The following is a 16,315-nucleotide window of genomic DNA, read 5'->3' as shown; positions in this document are numbered from 1 at the left end:
AGTCATTGCTAATTGATTCCAGAGCATTCCTACTGCTTAGGATCCTTCACAAGAGTGTAGGATGCTACTACCATTTGATGAAAATTGGTGTAGTATGTGAACTCAACCTACTGACTGAGAAATAAATAAAGATAAATTGCACAGGTAGCATGTGGTCCAAATCTGAATGTTATGTATATACCTCTAGTCTTAAAGAAGAGTTGAGGTCGTTATCTTTTAAAAATATACTGGGAAAATCAATGTACACAAATATGCAAATACATATGTATACGCATGAAAATATACACGGAACAGTTGCTGCTACCATTTAAACGGGTGTGGTGTATCATTAAAGATAGAAAACTATACCAGTAAGGAGATATTCTTTAGAAAATTACTTTGTACCGCCCTCCCCGCCTGAGGCCCGGGTTGTCCAAGATGGAGGGCGCTCCCCCGGCGCCACTCGCCCTCCGGCTGCTGCTGCTCGTGGCCTTGCCGGCTCCCGGGTGGCTGACGATGGGTACCCGGGAGCCTCCGCCGCAGCCGTCCGGAGCCCCGCTGGATGGCATCAAAATTAATGTAACTACCCTGAAAGATGATGGGGAGGTGTCTAAAGAACAGGTTGTTCTTAACATAACCTATGAGAGTGGACAGGTATATGTAAATGACTTACCTGTAAATAGTGGTGTAACCCAAATAAACTGTCAGACTTTGATAGTGAAGAATGAAAATCTGGAAAATTTGGAGGAAAAGGAGTATTTTGGAATTGTCAGTGTAAGGATTTTAGTTCATGAATGGCCTATGACATCGGGTTCCAGTTTGCAACTAATTGTCATTCAAGAAGAGATAGTGAAAGAATGGACATTTTTTAAGCTGTCTGTTTTATCTCAACTCCCTAAGGTTTCCCTCCCAGTAATGGGAACAAAGCACTTAAAGCTGTTCCAGGAAACAGCCCCAAACAGAGAGTAAAAGAGTAAATTGAGCCTGATAGCCAGATAGTGCTCAAACAGTAGGATTACCAGAAACTATTGACCAGAATCTACACCCTGTTGTAAAACATTGTGAAACATGTTGTCAGCAAACCCAGACCCCCTTTGAAATTTCCTGGCAGCTTTGTTCCCCCTTTTCCCCCTTTCATGTGTGACCCCTCCTGATGTGTGGTTTCTGCCTTTATAAACCTACAAGATTTTCTGCTAGGGACTCGACTCCTCGAGTTGGGTCCCAGCGCACTGGAATAAACACCTCTTGCGGTTTGCATCAAGTGACGCCTCCTGCGGTTGATTGGGGTTGCCATCCATCCATGGGACAGAGTTGGGGTTTCCTTTTTGGGGGCCTTACAATAGTAGAGATTGATGGAAAACAAGCTCAACAGAAGGATGTTACCGAAGTTGATATTTTAGTTAAGAACCAGGGAGTACTCAGACACTCAAACTACACCCTTCCTTTGGAAGAAAGCATGCTGTACTCTATTTCCCGAGACAATGACAATTTATTTACTCTTCCCAACCTCTCCAAAAAAGAAAGTGTTAGTTCATTGCAGACCACCAGCCAGTATCTTCTCAGGAATGTGGAAACCACTATAGATGAAGATGCTTTACCTGGCAAATTACCTGAAACTCCTCTCAGAGCAGAGCCTCCATCCTCATATAAGGTAATGTGTCAGTGGATGGAAAAGTTCAGAAAAGATCTGTGTAGGTTCTGGAGCAGTGTTTTCCCAGTGTTCTTTAAGTTTTTGAATGTCATGGTGGTTGGAATTCTAGGAGCAGCTGGGGTCATAACCATCTTAAAGGTGCTTTTCCCAGTTTCTAAATACCAAGCGATTCTTCAGATGGATAAAGTGAATGTGATACCTGTTACAACCATCAATTTATATCCAGATGGCTCTGAGAAAAAGAAAACCTTGAAGATAAAACATGTATTTAAAAAAAAAAAAAAGAAAAGAAAGAAAATTACTTTGTAAATGAAAAGCAATGCTTTGGAGAAAAAAGTTAATAAATCAGTGTAGCCAATCAAACTCAGTTTAGTGACTACATCGAAATGAAAACTATGTTAAAGTTTAAGAGACCCCCCAAAGTAAAAACTCTTCCAGGGCCTAGACTGGATCTTACAAGTTCTTCTAGTGCTTTATAACTGTTTGCATATCACTGGATACATGTTTGTTGTGTTGAATAGTTGGAGTAAGGATAAAATTTACTGTGTTTGAAAAAAAGTACCTAAGTAAGTTTTGAGAATAGAAAGTTCAGATATAAATCCTGGAATGGGCATATGCTAATAATACAGAAAACCTGAATAAACTTGCTAGCTTCACTTGCTTTTATCACCAATTTTAGAGGCCACATACCTAAGCAGCATATGTATCTATTGGCTTTGCAATAGATAACACTGCCGATATGGGTCACAGTGGTATTGGCTGCCTACATTGGTTTTCAAGAACTTAGAGACCACCTTCGTCATCTCAAACTGGTTGAAACCACTGATCCTTCACTTGGTCCTGTGCAGGTGTCCAGTGGGTAACTTTTGATATCAGAGGGCCAGAAATTCTACCCTCAGACCCTGCTAAGGCTACCATTTTCTGAACATGTATCCTGTGAAGAGTCATGAAGTTTGATTACGCATGCACTGACCACTGGCCACTTCTCTTTCCTTACCTTCAATAATCTTTCCCCATGCCTCACACCACCCTGTTTCTCTACCCCATAAATACCTCTAAGCCCTAACCTCCTTGAGGCGAATTTGAGACCTGGGTTTCTTGTCTCCTCATGTTTGTCTACCTTGTGAATAAACGCTTTCTCTTTTTCTCTTTTGTAAAACACTTGCTCATTTCAGTGTTGGCATACTGCCCAGTGGGCAAAGAGGGCCTGGTCAGTGACTGCAATTGCTATATATGAAAATCACATCTATCCTAGCATGTATTACTTATCTGCTAATTCAATTAACTCAGTTCCTAATCTAACACAGGGAATCAAATCACCTACTTTATTTTGGGAATTATCTACATTTTGTACCCAGCGTTATCAACATCCCCAGCCCTTTCTATTTTTTATTTTGAGACATGGTTTCACTAAGCTGCTTATGGCCTCACCAAGTTGCTGAGGCTGACCTTGAACTTGTGATCCTCCTGACTTGCTGGGATTATGGGTGTGTATTGCCATACCTAGCTCACCTACATTTAAATCCCTGAATTTCCTTACTTCAAATAAAATGCTTAGAAGTATATTTTGAAAACACACTGGAGTATATGTGTATGTGAATATTTTTTTTTATAATTTTTTGCACTTCTACATATTGTAGATAGGTCTACACTAAGCAACGATATAGATCAGTGGTTCTTAAATTGTAACAGGCACAGAACTCATCTAGGTATTCTTTTCAAATGTAGGTTCCAGCTTAGTAGATCCAGACTGGGACCTGGGCTTTGCATTTCCATGATACTGATCCCTGGTCTACCCTTCCATTAGCCAGGGATGGTTAGAAACAGTGGAGACAAGTGAACCTGGCTTCAAATCTACTTTTATTCTCTGTGTTTTCTGGGACAAGTAAACTGACTTCTCTGAGCCTCAGTTTTGACATTTTAAAATAAGGATAATACACTGTGTCTCACTGGGTTGTTGAATTAATGTGGTAAGACTCTGTCAATGTTAATGTCTATCAAGCCTTCTGTTCTCAGTGACCTGACATGTATTCTACTGTGCCTATGTTAAACTAAATGTTGCTAAAGAGCAGGGCCTAGGCTTGATTTAATCAAATGGAGAATTGCCTAGAACCACAGTGCCCAGAAGAACAATGGCAGAGTGGTGGGGGCTGATGACCAATGGGTTAGGTGTCAGAAGGCTGGGATTTTTGTCCTCGGAAGAAAGGAAAAGAAGCAGAAAATAAGTTACATGTCCAAAGTGACAGAGTAGGAGGGCTGGGATTCACATTGGGAGAGATTCTAATCCTGTTTCCTACCAGATATAAACCCTGACTACAGTAGACCCGACGAGCAGTCTCTTTGAGGAATGAAACCGAACACTGTGCTTCTTAGTTCTAAAATGTTCAAAATGCAAGCCCAGGAACGCAGGACTCAGGTATGACCCTGGTCTCCCCACAGACCTGTTCACATTCTGTCCTGAACTTCCTCTCGGGTGTACAGTTTCTGCAAGGTCCACCACCTCTACCCCTTCCTTTTTTCTCTTCCCTCTGCATATTGCTCCTGTGTGCGCAGTTTAGCCCGTCCGGTTCTAGGGCCTTTCTCCTCCTCCACCCTCCCTGTCCTTTCTTTTCCTCTCCCTTCACCCCCCACTCTCTCTCTTCCTTCCTTCCTTCTGCCTTCCTTCCTTGCTAGGGATTGAACCCAGGGCCTCACAGGTTAGGTTATTCTACCACTGAGGTGCAGCCCCAACCCACTTTTTACCGTTTCAGCTGAAGCATAACAAACAGTAAAATATAGAGGTCATGTGATGCGCCAGGTTTCTCAAAGCGAGCACTTCTTGTGACTTGACCTTGACCTGCTTCAAGAGTGAGGCGTTGGCCAGCTCTTCAGGAGCTTGCCCCACTGACAGAGCCATCATCCTAACCCTCCCCTAAAAGGTGACTGCTACCCTGTCTTCTAAGGCAGGAGGCTGGTTCGCCTGTGTTTGAACCTTATGTTTATTGAATTCTGGATTAATTCTAGATTGTTTTATTCTTTTGTTTCTGGCTTCTTCTGCTTGAAATTTTGATTGTGAGATTCAACCACACTGTGTATAGCACTAATTCATTACGGGTGAACTAAAGCCAAAATCCTGCTCTTACATTCTACCAAGTCCTCTGTCTTTTGGAAGGAGTTTTATCCTCAGTTTGCATTCACAGATTCAGCTAACCATGGATCAAAAATATTCTGTTAAAAAATGCATCCGAACTGGACTTGTATAGATTTTTTTCCTTGACATAGTTCCCTAAACAACACTACTATTTACCTAGCATTTACATTGTATTAGACAATAAAATAATCTAGGAGGTGTGTGAAAATACTACACCAATTTATACAAGGATCCTCGAATTTTTTAAATCTGTAGGGGGTAGGTCCTGGGACCAATCCACGCAGATACTGAGGGGTGAGTGTTGGATTTGTGAACTACCCAGGCCTTGAACTGGTCTCTATTTCTCTTAACCAATCTGAGTTGTCCTGATGGGGTCAGGTGAAACAAAATAACTCTTCACTTCACTCGCTTCCTAAGACGCTGAATTCCCCTGTTCCCTTCTCCTCTTTTCCCTCTTGTTCATCTCCTTCAGGCTTTCAGTGTCCTACCAAATAATTTTGTGCGTCACATAAACCCGTTCTATTCTCATTAGGGCTTTTAATCTAATTTCTAGAAAAGAAAGTCAAGTCAAGTCAAGTCAAGTCAATAGAGAAGGGTCTGTTTTTTGTCGTCTGTTAGGCCACAGCTGAGGAAAGAGCCCCTTCTCTTTGTACAGTGGAAGTGGAGAAAGATTAGTCACCTGCCCTATTTGGGTTCTGGCTCCCACACCTCCTATAGCTTCGAGCCCCCCAGGTCCCGTCAGACCCTGCTTCTTTCAGGGGTCACTCCCCTCTCAAGCTTCTGTGAACTGGAACCACTAACTGGGATTCTGATCCTGGGATTGAGTCCTATGTGGGTCCTGTTCTCTCCTTCACTCTCCCAGATCCTCTGGGTCTCAGAGTTCAGCAGTCTGTCGCAGTAGGATTCTATCTAATATACCAATGCCATTTCTGAAATTTTAACCAAAACAATGCATTATTCATTATTTCCTGTTATAGGGAGACTCAAAGTGGTTATGCCTGGTGGCAGGTATGGTAATTCCCAATTTAAGCTCAATATTTCTGTAAACAAAATCTTTAACAAACCATTTTTCTTCATGTTAAAAGTGGTGTTCTGACCTGATAATGCTTAAATTAGGAGACTTCTCAGGAATATTTGTCTTTTTGAGAGTACAAGACTGGACATTTTTCTGACACCAGTAAAGTTCAGTTATTCTTTTTACATCAAGGAAGTAAAAGGAATGGAGTGTTATATACACAATGGAGTATCACTCAACTATAAAGAATGACTTTATGACATTTACAAGTAAATGCATGGATCTGGAGACTATCGTGCTAAGTGAAATAAGTCAATCCCCAAAAGCCAAAGGTCGAATGTTTTCGCTGATATGTGAAAGCTAACCCACAATTAGGGGGAGAGGAGAAGAGATATTTAGTAGTTTAGACAAAGGGGAATAAAGGGAAGGGAGTGGGGAGAGGGAAAGGAAAGACAATGGAATGAATCAAATAATTTTCCTGTGTGCTTGTATGAACATACCATAGTGAATCCCACCGTCATGTACATCCATAAGAATGGGGTCCTAACTAGAATAAGATCTAGTCTATGTTTGCATAATGTATCAAAATGGATTCTACTATCATGTATCACTAAAAAAGAACCAATAAAAAGAAAGAAAGTAAAAGGAACTTGGCTCAGTAAATCATAAAGTCTGGGTTGGGGGCAGGGAAGAGATAAAGAGCAGATGATAAGCTGGGTGCTTGAAGCCTCCGGCGACATTTCACCATCGCTCGCCCCCTCATGACCTCACTTACCAACCTTTTTCTCTACCTTTATTACTACCGGGACTACTCCACAATTCGTTAGACTGGAGTCTGGCATACTCCGTCCTAGGGGAAGATGCATTTTCACACCGAACCCTTCGGCCTGTCCTCTGAAGCTCTTCACAACGTGACCTACTCTATTTTCCAAGGCCTTCTGATTTCTGCTTCTTTACCTATCTGGCCACCACTCTGAAAGCATTCCCTCTCTACTGCACTTGCTGTCTGTCCTTTCTTCCTGTCTCCCTCTTTACCTGTTAACATCTCATCTCAAAAACCACCTCTTCAATGAAGCCATTTCTAATCCTCCAGGCGGGATTTACCTCTCCCTCCTCTGCACTTGCTGAAACTTTCTAAACATGGTAGAGCACCCACTGGATTGCAGGTCAGGTCACTGGGCTCTAATTATGGCACTGATACTTAGCTAGCTCTGTGCCTTGTCTAAATGAGGACAGCAGCATCTTCACTTCCTTCTTCCCAGGGTCATTAAAAGAACAACAGGAAGCTGTGGGAACACCAGCAAGAGATTTAGATAGCTGCATTCTAAGCACTTAGATGCTTTTCTTCTTGATGGGTTTGCAGGATTTTCTGAGGGCAGGTAGCTGGACCTCAGTCATCATTGTGTTTTAAAAGGACAGTGTCCTGCAGATAGCCTAGAAAATACTAAGTGCTCAATACCAGTTTATATATTGGCTTCATCCCAGGTTTTCAAACAGGAGTGATGTTCAACTAGGGGTGATGTTGCCCCCAATGTCTGGTGATAGGTTTAGTTGCCACAATGTGGGGCGGTGGGATGGGGTAGAATTGCTGTTGACATCTAGTGAGTAGAGGCCAGGAATGCCACTAAGCATCCTGCACTGCCCAGGACAGCCTGCCTTCCTGATTCCCATCAAGGAATGTTTGGCCCAATAGTGTAGAGGCTGAGAAACTCTAATTCATACCCTCATTTTATTCTTAAGATTTGAGCAGTTTATAGCCTTGTGAATGTAATAAAATACAAAATGAAAACACAGGGAAAACAAAGCCCGGAGCAAGTTTAATGAATTGCTTTAAGGTTCCTATACAGTGCTTAACACAGGTTGCAAGTTAGACTCTGAGCTTCCTATCAGGCAAAGCAAAATGAGAACACAAATGTTTAGAAGATTGGCCATGACCATAAAATAAGAACAAATTGAGACCTTTGGAAATATCTCATCAAAAAGGAGACAATGCATGACACAGAGAGGTCAAAGACTTTACAGTATCTCTACCATGAGCAGAACAGGCATTTCCTAAGAAAGACTGTTTAGGAAATCATGGAGTGATTAGAACACAGTCACAAAGCCAGGCACTGTGGCACACTCCTGTAGCCCTTCCTCTCAGGAGGCTGAAGCCGAGGATCTCTTGACTCCACGAGTTCAGGGTCAGGCCAGACAACGTAGTGAGACCTCGTCTCTTTAAAAAAAGAAAAGAAATTTTATATACTTATCAGATCACTGAAAATGATCTGTGAGAAGCCAAAATGATCCCATGCCAGTATTTACCTCTGATGATATGGGATGCTTCAAAACTATAAGTAAAAAAAAAATTAGCTTGCTTAGAGGATGAATATTCTGTGCCATTCCTGCTTCAATAGAATTTTCACCAATTTAGGTTTTTCTCTTTCTTTTCTTTTCCTTCCTTCCTTCCTTCCTTCCTTCCTTCCTTCCTTCCTTCCTTCCTTCCTTCCTTCCTTCCTTCTTCCTTTCTTCCTTTCTTCCTTTCTTCCTTTCTTTCTTCTGGAGATTGAACCTGGAGTGGGGAAGGGTTAACCACTGAGCCACATTCCCAGCCCTTATCAGTTATTTTTTAAATTTAGAGTCAGGGTCTCGCTAAGTTGCTTAGGGCCTTGCTACATTCCTGAGCCTGGCCTCGAACTTGCAATTGTCCTGCCTGGCCTCAGAGCTGCTGGGATTATAGGTGTGCACCACAGTGCCTGGCAGGACCTCCTTTTAATGAGGATACTCCCAATTGTGGCAGTAAAGCCATCTTTTCCGTGATGTACAGAAGGCTGCTTCTCTCTCTCTCTCTCTCTCTTTTTGTTATACCTGGGGAGTAAGCACTCTATCCCTTTTGGTATCTAGAGTTCAGATTTATTATCTAATTAGTTGACATGTCCCTATCATGACTTGTGGAGGTATGAAAAGGCAACATCTAAGGACATCAAGAGTCTGATTTTAGTTCATACAGATCACCCTGTTATGCAGCCGCTCAGCCAAGTGTATGGGGGAAGGAAATGAAGGGTGGTAATTGACAGGGAGGACGTCAAAAAGAGTTCATAGGTCCTAGGGTAGGAACCACAGGGAATCTTATCAAAACAGATGAACATCTGGAACTGGGAACTAGTATGCCGAAACTCCCTCAGCTGTAGTTAATTACAACCCTTTAAGGAAATGATTGTTTCAAGATTATGTCACACCCACCTCTTGTGACCAGGTCATCATGGCCCTCCTCTTATGTCTAGGTCATCAGGACCCTCACAAAGGAAATCTGCTGAGGGCTACGCGAAAGATAATAAGTCTCTCTCTTTTTTTTTTTTTTTTTTATGCCAGGAATTGAACCCAGGGGTGCTTAACCACCAAGCCACATCTCCAGCCCTTTTTAATATTTTATGGGAGACAAGGTCTCTCTGAGTTGCTTAAGGCCTGCTAAATTGCTAAGGCTGGTTTTGAATTAGAGATCCTCCTGCCTCAGCCTCCCGAGCTGCTGGGATTAGAGCCAAGCCTTTCTGTGAGACTCACTTGAAATTTCTCCTGCAGGATCACAAGAACTGTTGACTATGAACCCCTGCGACTGCTTCAGCTCTGCAACAATCCCACAATTTAATACTTTCTGCAGAATTAAGGGCTGAAATACTGTTGGTTGAGTGGATATATCTTTGGCTTATCTTAAAAGTCCCAACTTCCACAACTTCCATGTAGATATTCAGAAAGTTCTCAACTAAAATTAGATTCCTTGCTGAAGCAACTCTTTATTTCCATCAGAGTCCTGTCTTGCCTGTCTTTATTCTATTTCTCTCTTCACATATTTCTACTATTTGTCTCCAGCAGGAGATCAGCAGGGAGAAATCCCAAAAGGTAAAGAGGGAACGCCCAACTTCTGTATTTGCAGAGGACTCTGCTCCATCCATGCTCAGTGTGCCTGCTACCAGTCATGTTCACAGAAGATCAGTGATTTAGCTGTCTCAGACCTAACATGGTGGCTAAAAAGAACCAGAAGAATCATGAAATGGAGCACTGTACATTAAATCTTGCTGTGACTCAAATTTGAATTGATATTGTCTGTCCCTCAAACCATGTGGGCTGAAGTTTACTTGGCCAGTCAATTCAACAAATACTAGCTACATTCACTTTCATACAAATTATCTCAAAGAGATTTGGTTCTTGCGTTTTTGTTTTTAACTTTTTTTAGTGAGACATCAACTTTGTTAAATGACTTAAAATTTAGTTTGGTTGTGGGAGAGTTAAGGGTTTCTGTCAAAGTGCCGTAATTTGTACTGGGGATGCATGAAAGAGGTCTAAGATAGTGCTGGTCCTTAGCCATAAAACTGATGGCAAAAACTTACAGAATGTTGAATTTGAGTAGTGGCCTATAATCAGTAACTTGAACAAATCCTTCAATATTTTATAAGAAGACAAAACCATTTCATTGAAACCTCTAGTCAATATAAAGGGGTCTCAAAGCTTAAATAAAAATATAGTTTCCTTGTGGCCATGAAACTCTTAAATGTGGATAAATTGAATTCAGGAAAAAGGCATCAGTTTATGTAAACACTTGATTATGAAATAGGTCTTTTTTCCGAAAGCCTCCAGATGTGTCCTTCCAAAACAAGTCCCAAGGGCTAAAAGGGGCAGCCATTAAGTGCACATACATTTGTCTCTGTCTTCACTCCTGGGAGGAAAATCCCAGTGAGTTTCCATGCAGTGTTAAGGGCTAATTTAATACGATATGGCTACCCTCGCAGTGTCTGCTCTGGCTTCTGGCTTCCTCTGCACTTTGCCTGTGCAGTCACCAGCTCTTAGAGGTGTCCTTAGGATTGGATTTCCTAGGAGGCAAATTAAGCTCATCCTTAGAGTGCCAATAAAGCTGGGGAAGAGTCAAATAGAATTTGGGAAAACAATTTAGTTCCTTTGTCCTTAAATAAATGTCATCCTTAGGAGAAAGAATCAAATTTTCTTGGACTTCTTCAAAATTATTTACACAAGGTGGGGCATGGGTGGGTAGCTCACCATACATTTTTCTACATGTTCAAAGGCTCTAAAGACGTCTCTCTGGTACTGGTCATCTTTTAAGATCAGTTGGTTTCAGGTCCCTTGCTTTTACTGAGCGTGAGGCCATTCATGTTTTTACCCCACCATAGTGCCGTAGTGCCTGAAGCAGTGCAGATACTCAATCTGTGTTTTTAAACAACCATTTCATACATGCACAAATGTATGAAAACAGAACTGTAAGTCTCACATCCACAATTTTGCTATCTAAAGACTGAACACCTGGACATCAGAAATACCACCCCATCCTTTCTCCACCCCTCCCCCACTCCCACCCCTTTAACCAACCATCTGAAGAGAGATGTGTTTGCCTGAAAGGCCTAGAAGAGGGAGAAAATAGTTTCTCTTTTGTCCTTTCTTTAAATCATGCAAGTGAGAAGAACTAATCATTCCCTCTTCTGTAAAAACACCCAGAGCTGCTTTGGTAATATTGCCACAAAAAGAAAGCAACAAATCAGGAAAATAACATGGCTAGATCATGGTGATTTCAAAAATTGTTTTTGACACTGAGAGTCAACTTCTGATAATAAAATAATGATAAACCTCAAAATGACTGCAATGGATATTGTGTCCCCACACCAGCAAAACCAGCAAATCTTGAATCCAATTACAAAAAAAGAAATAAAACTTTTAGAAGAAATTTAAAATATTCTGTTTAGATACACCAGTCTTACTGGTGGAACAATGATCTTTACTGATTAAGAAAAAATTATGTATCTTAGGGAAAAAAAATGATCTTCTAGTAGTACATTTTTTTTTTTTTTTGCCATACTGGGGATGGAAGTTAGGACTTCACTCATGATAGACAAGTGCTCTGACGTTGGGTTACACCCTCAGCCCTTGGTAGTAAAAGAAAAAGTTATGATACTACAGACTCTTAGGAATCACTACCAACAAATTTAATTTAAAATACAATTTCATGTAGCAGATGCGGGTTTTAAGATTAACCAAGGCAAATGGTTAACATGTACCGTTCATTTCTTCTTTGGCTTGTCTTAGTTGTACAGTAAGATTTTACTGACTTTACATTTGTTGGTTTGGTTTAGATTTTGGTTTGACTTTGGTGCTGCAGATTGAACTCAAGGGCCTCAAGTATGCTAAGTACATTCTCTACCACTAAGCTGCACCTCCAGCAAGAATTTGTTTTTCCTTTGAAAGAAGATGGGAGAGAAAGACAACAGGGTTACAACACTGAAAGATATTCTCTATTGCAAAAATACCTACCACCCCTGGGCTAACTACAGAGGACCACAGGCCCAGGACAGTCAGAAGCTTAGCAGAACAGAGAACACTGTTCTTGCTGTAACCAGCCAGGACGAGATTGAGGGTGGAGGAAGGAGTGGGACTGGGGAAAAAACATCTTGCTCAGCTTTCTTCACTGACTTAGGGGAGGGGTGCCCATGTTTTTCTATTTAAGAAAGTAGACTCAGCAGTTGCTCTCATTGCATTTATTTTTTTGTGACATTTTTCAGATAACATTGTTCACTAGGACAGATTAGAAAACTCACATTGGATGAAGGTCCAAGGCTGATTTATTTTTTCATATTCTTAAAAATTAATTACTCCCTAATAAAGTACTCTAATGGTAGACTACTTGCCTAGCATATGTTAGGTCCTGGGTTTGATTTCCAGCACTGCAAAACATAAAATTAAAAAGTTGCATATGATTTCCATGTGGCTAGTGGAACCACATCAGGTTCATTAAAAATAATAATAATTTTAAAAAAGCTTCTTGAAAGTTGTTTAGAAGTAAGAATTGGGCAGCTGGCCTTGAATCTCAAAAAGAGACATTCAGTGTTCCTTCTTGTCACTGCAGGGTGAAAAGGTGTGACACATTTCCTTGCCCATCCTCAGGGTCACAGTTGACACTCCTCTAACAAAAGACAGGGCACAGGAGAAAAGCATAATGAATTTGTTTAAAATCTTGTGCAGTATGAGGGCTTCAGAAACGAAGACCCAAAGATCCTGGAAGCCCTCTTCTTATACTTTGGTTTGAGGAAGAATGACGGCTGTGTGCAAGTGTGTTTGGACCAAGGATATGATCTAAAGGAAACAGACGGAGGGGGAAATGAGGCCAAGCTCATCTGTCCAGATTCTTCTTGGACTCCGTGCAGCATTCCTTCCTGCTGGGTATGTATGGGGCAGGGCCCCCTCTGGAATGAGTCTTTAGGAGAGAAAGCAGAAAGGAGAGAGTGACCTGTCTAAGGTTTTATGGCTTTCTCTGGAGCTGAGAGGTTTAGTTTTAAAGACCTGCCATGGGAAAGAGAAATTCTGGTTTCTATCAATTGCTTCAGGGAAGAAAGAGGGCAAGAGACAGGAAGGCAAGACAAAGTCAGAGAGAACCTTGCTCCTGAGGCTCTCCAAATTCCTTCAGTTCAAAGTACTTGGGTTGCCAAAGTACTTGGGATGCTTTAGGGTATCATGTTTTGAACCCTAATGCCAGATTATTTGGCCTTGTATTCCAAGCTAAAGAACTGGAAGGTTTAGACAAGGGGAGATAACTGAAGGATTGGGGGCAAAGCAGGAACATGATCAATGGCATTTTAGTGCCATTGATCTGGGACCAGTGTGGAGCCTATATTCCAGAAGGTAAAACTGACATCATGGAAGCCTGAAGGAGCAATTTCATAGCAAGTGAGGCAAGATGAAAGGCAGAAGGATGGAATAACAGAAAATCACAGTAGGCAAAACTGGAAGTTCTAAGGAATCAGGTGGAGGAGAAGGACAGGAAATGAGTCACATAATGAATCATTAGGTAGGCACACAGACACACTGTACTGTATATAAATACCTCAATTGTTTCCAGGATTGCTAACTAAAAATTTAACAGTTTAGCAGAGGTTAAAATGACCTTCATTCCAATAGGTGTGACTCTTAGGAGTGATATTTCATTTCATGATACCTGAATATAAAATTGAATGACTCACTTGACTAAAGCCCTGCTTTATGTTCTCCCTGGTCAGAAGTGTGCCAAGGGACTTTTCCTGGACAAAAGTGGAAAGGGATATCCTGGTGCTGAATTATTCAGACAGGCATTTGCCTTGTTTACCACCATTCACATGTATCATTGGATAGAAAAGTCAGTATCAGCACAGCTATGTTATTTTGGGAGGCTAGTGTGTAAATAATAACCGCTCCATATCTAGATCACTAATCAAAAAGGTATGAGACACCATCTCTGTCCTGGAAGAGCTGATGACCTTGGAGGCAAGACAAACCACACAGCCTGGATAAAAAATACCCTTAGGGTCTTATGAAGCAAGAGGTCATCATATTCTAGGCTACTTTCTATATGGATCTTTGGTAATTCTTTTAATAATCAACTCTGTGATTTATTGAGTACCTTGTATGTGCTGTGCACAAATAATTTCATTTTGATGAATGTATCTATATATGTATATATCTATATATCTATATATCTATATCTTTACCAATTGACACAGTAGCCTCAGTGTTTATCATTATTCTTTTGATAAAGATCAAGAAATTGAACCCAGAGAAGTTAAGTAACTTAACCTGTGATATTATGAAATATGGATTCAGTATTTACCCTGTTTTCCTGGCATCCTGAAGTCCTCAGAATCTCCAGAATGAGAAGTATGTTTTTGCATGAGCTAATCAGATGACTGCTGGCTGACAGCCTCTAGGTAGCTTTAGGATGGGATCTGGTCACAAGATAAGCCAAGGCATGATCAGCGAGTTGGAACTTTTTAGTCCTCCCTGCCCAGCACAACATATAGGAAGGGGAGAGGGCCTGAAGGTTGAGTTGATCAACAAAGGTCAATAACTTAGCCAATCTGCCTACATAATTAAGCTTCTATAAAACCCCCCAAAAGGACTGGAGCCAGACAGCTTCCAGATATCTGAATGTCTGCAGAGTGGTGTGCCTCAGGTAGAGCACAGAAGCTCCATACCCCTGCCCACATACCTTGCCCTATGCATCTCTTTATCTATTGTTTATCACTGTCCTTTGGAATATCCTCTATAATAAGCTGATAAACATAAGTGTTTCCTTGCATGTTATAAACCATCCTAAGAAATTAATCAAATTCAAGGAGCGGGCCTTGGGAGCCCCAAGTTATAGCTGATGAGTCAGCAGCACAGGCCATGCCTGCACTTACAACTGGCCTCTGAAGGGGAGAGATAGTGTGTGGGACTGAGCCCTCAATGGTGGGATCCAATGCTACTGCTATGTAGATGGTATCAGAACTGGACTGGATAGAGGATACCCAGCTGGTATTTGCTGTAGAATCTGGTGCCAGGATCAATCAACTGGTTGGTATGTGGAGAAAAGAGCCCCACACAACTGGATCTAAGTGTTGTGATGACTTGTATATTGAGTGTCCATGGCCCAGTGGCCCTAAGTGGATAATTTAGAGGGGAAAATTTGAGTCAGGTCTACCTGACGTAAAAGCCCATGCTTTTCCACTACTCTTAAATACAAAATGGTGGTAAAGGCATCAACCTCACAGGCCTGCCTTGAGGATGCAGTGAGCACCAGGGAGAGAGCCTGGAATGAAGAAGAGATGTGATAGTCGTGTTTTCTCCCTCTGCTGTCACACCCCAGGCCCTCCTCAGGATGTGTGTCTGCTTTTAGGTTTTCCAGAGTGTCTTGGGCATCCCTCTCCTCCACAGTAGCAAATCTCACCTGCCGCCCTCCCCAGCTGGTCAAGGTAGAGATGTGAAGTTTTGCCGTGATGGGGTTCAGATTCTCTAGTGTTGGGGCCCAGACAAAGGTATGAGAAGAACTCAGAATCCCATGGGATGGCATTAAAGTATTTTTGGAGTTGTGGTCTAAGCCAGCCACGTAAGTGGAAAAAAATACAGTGATCATTTAGGGAATAACTGAATTCTATCAAAGAAGGGTCTAGGTTTGGGGATTTTACCCATTTACCCCAATCGAGCAGCATTGAAGGGACACATTGGGTCATCTGTCATTCAAATAAAATCAACCCTCAGATCCCATGTTCTAGTCACTGATTATTTTGTTCATTCATTTACCTAATAAACATTGAGCAGGTGCTGCACACCAGGCCTATGTGAGGCAGGAGAATACAATGGTAACAAGCAGGTTTCCTGCTCTGAGGACATCCAACTGATTTCCTTCTAATAAAGCAGAAAGACAAAAGAAAACCCCATCTGGACATAAACCCCAACTAAACATACAAGTGGGTAAAATGGTTGCACGCTGTTCTAAAGGCTTCAAAGGAAACCACCAAGGACTGAGATTTGGACTCTGCCTTCAGGAGGGCAGGAAAGGCTCCCCTGAAGGAGAGACTCAAAGGAAGAGCCAGTGCTGGCTGTGGGTGTGTGGCTGGGAGCACCTGGGTAGAGGGCAAAGACCAGCTCGAGCTCAGCAGATTTAAGGAACTGAGAGGCGACTCCCCCGCCTTGCAGAACCAGCAATAAGCATTTTCTCTTTCTTTTTTAAATTATTGGTTCTTTTTAGTTATACATGATGGTAGAATTCATT

The 16,315-nt window shown here is 41.7% G+C and overlaps 1 protein-coding gene across 1 annotated transcript; it reads left to right on the top strand.

Moving 5' to 3' along the window:
- Window positions 1–389: 389 nt before the first annotated feature.
- Window positions 390–1,902, top strand: LOC306669297 (glycoprotein integral membrane protein 1-like; the record flags this gene model as incomplete). Its single annotated transcript, XM_079153129.1, is given in 3 exon segments — window positions 390–828; window positions 1,322–1,868; window positions 1,871–1,902. Coding segments are annotated over 3 exon segments (990 nt in total). The 5' UTR covers window positions 390–417.
- Between the last annotated feature and the right edge of the window lie 14,413 nt (window positions 1,903–16,315).

This window comes from Sciurus vulgaris (assembly GCF_902686455.1).
Source record: "Sciurus vulgaris genome assembly, chromosome: 9".
Taxonomy (NCBI): Eukaryota; Metazoa; Chordata; class Mammalia; order Rodentia; family Sciuridae; genus Sciurus; species Sciurus vulgaris.
This window is presented reverse-complemented; position numbering and strand designations above follow the sequence as displayed.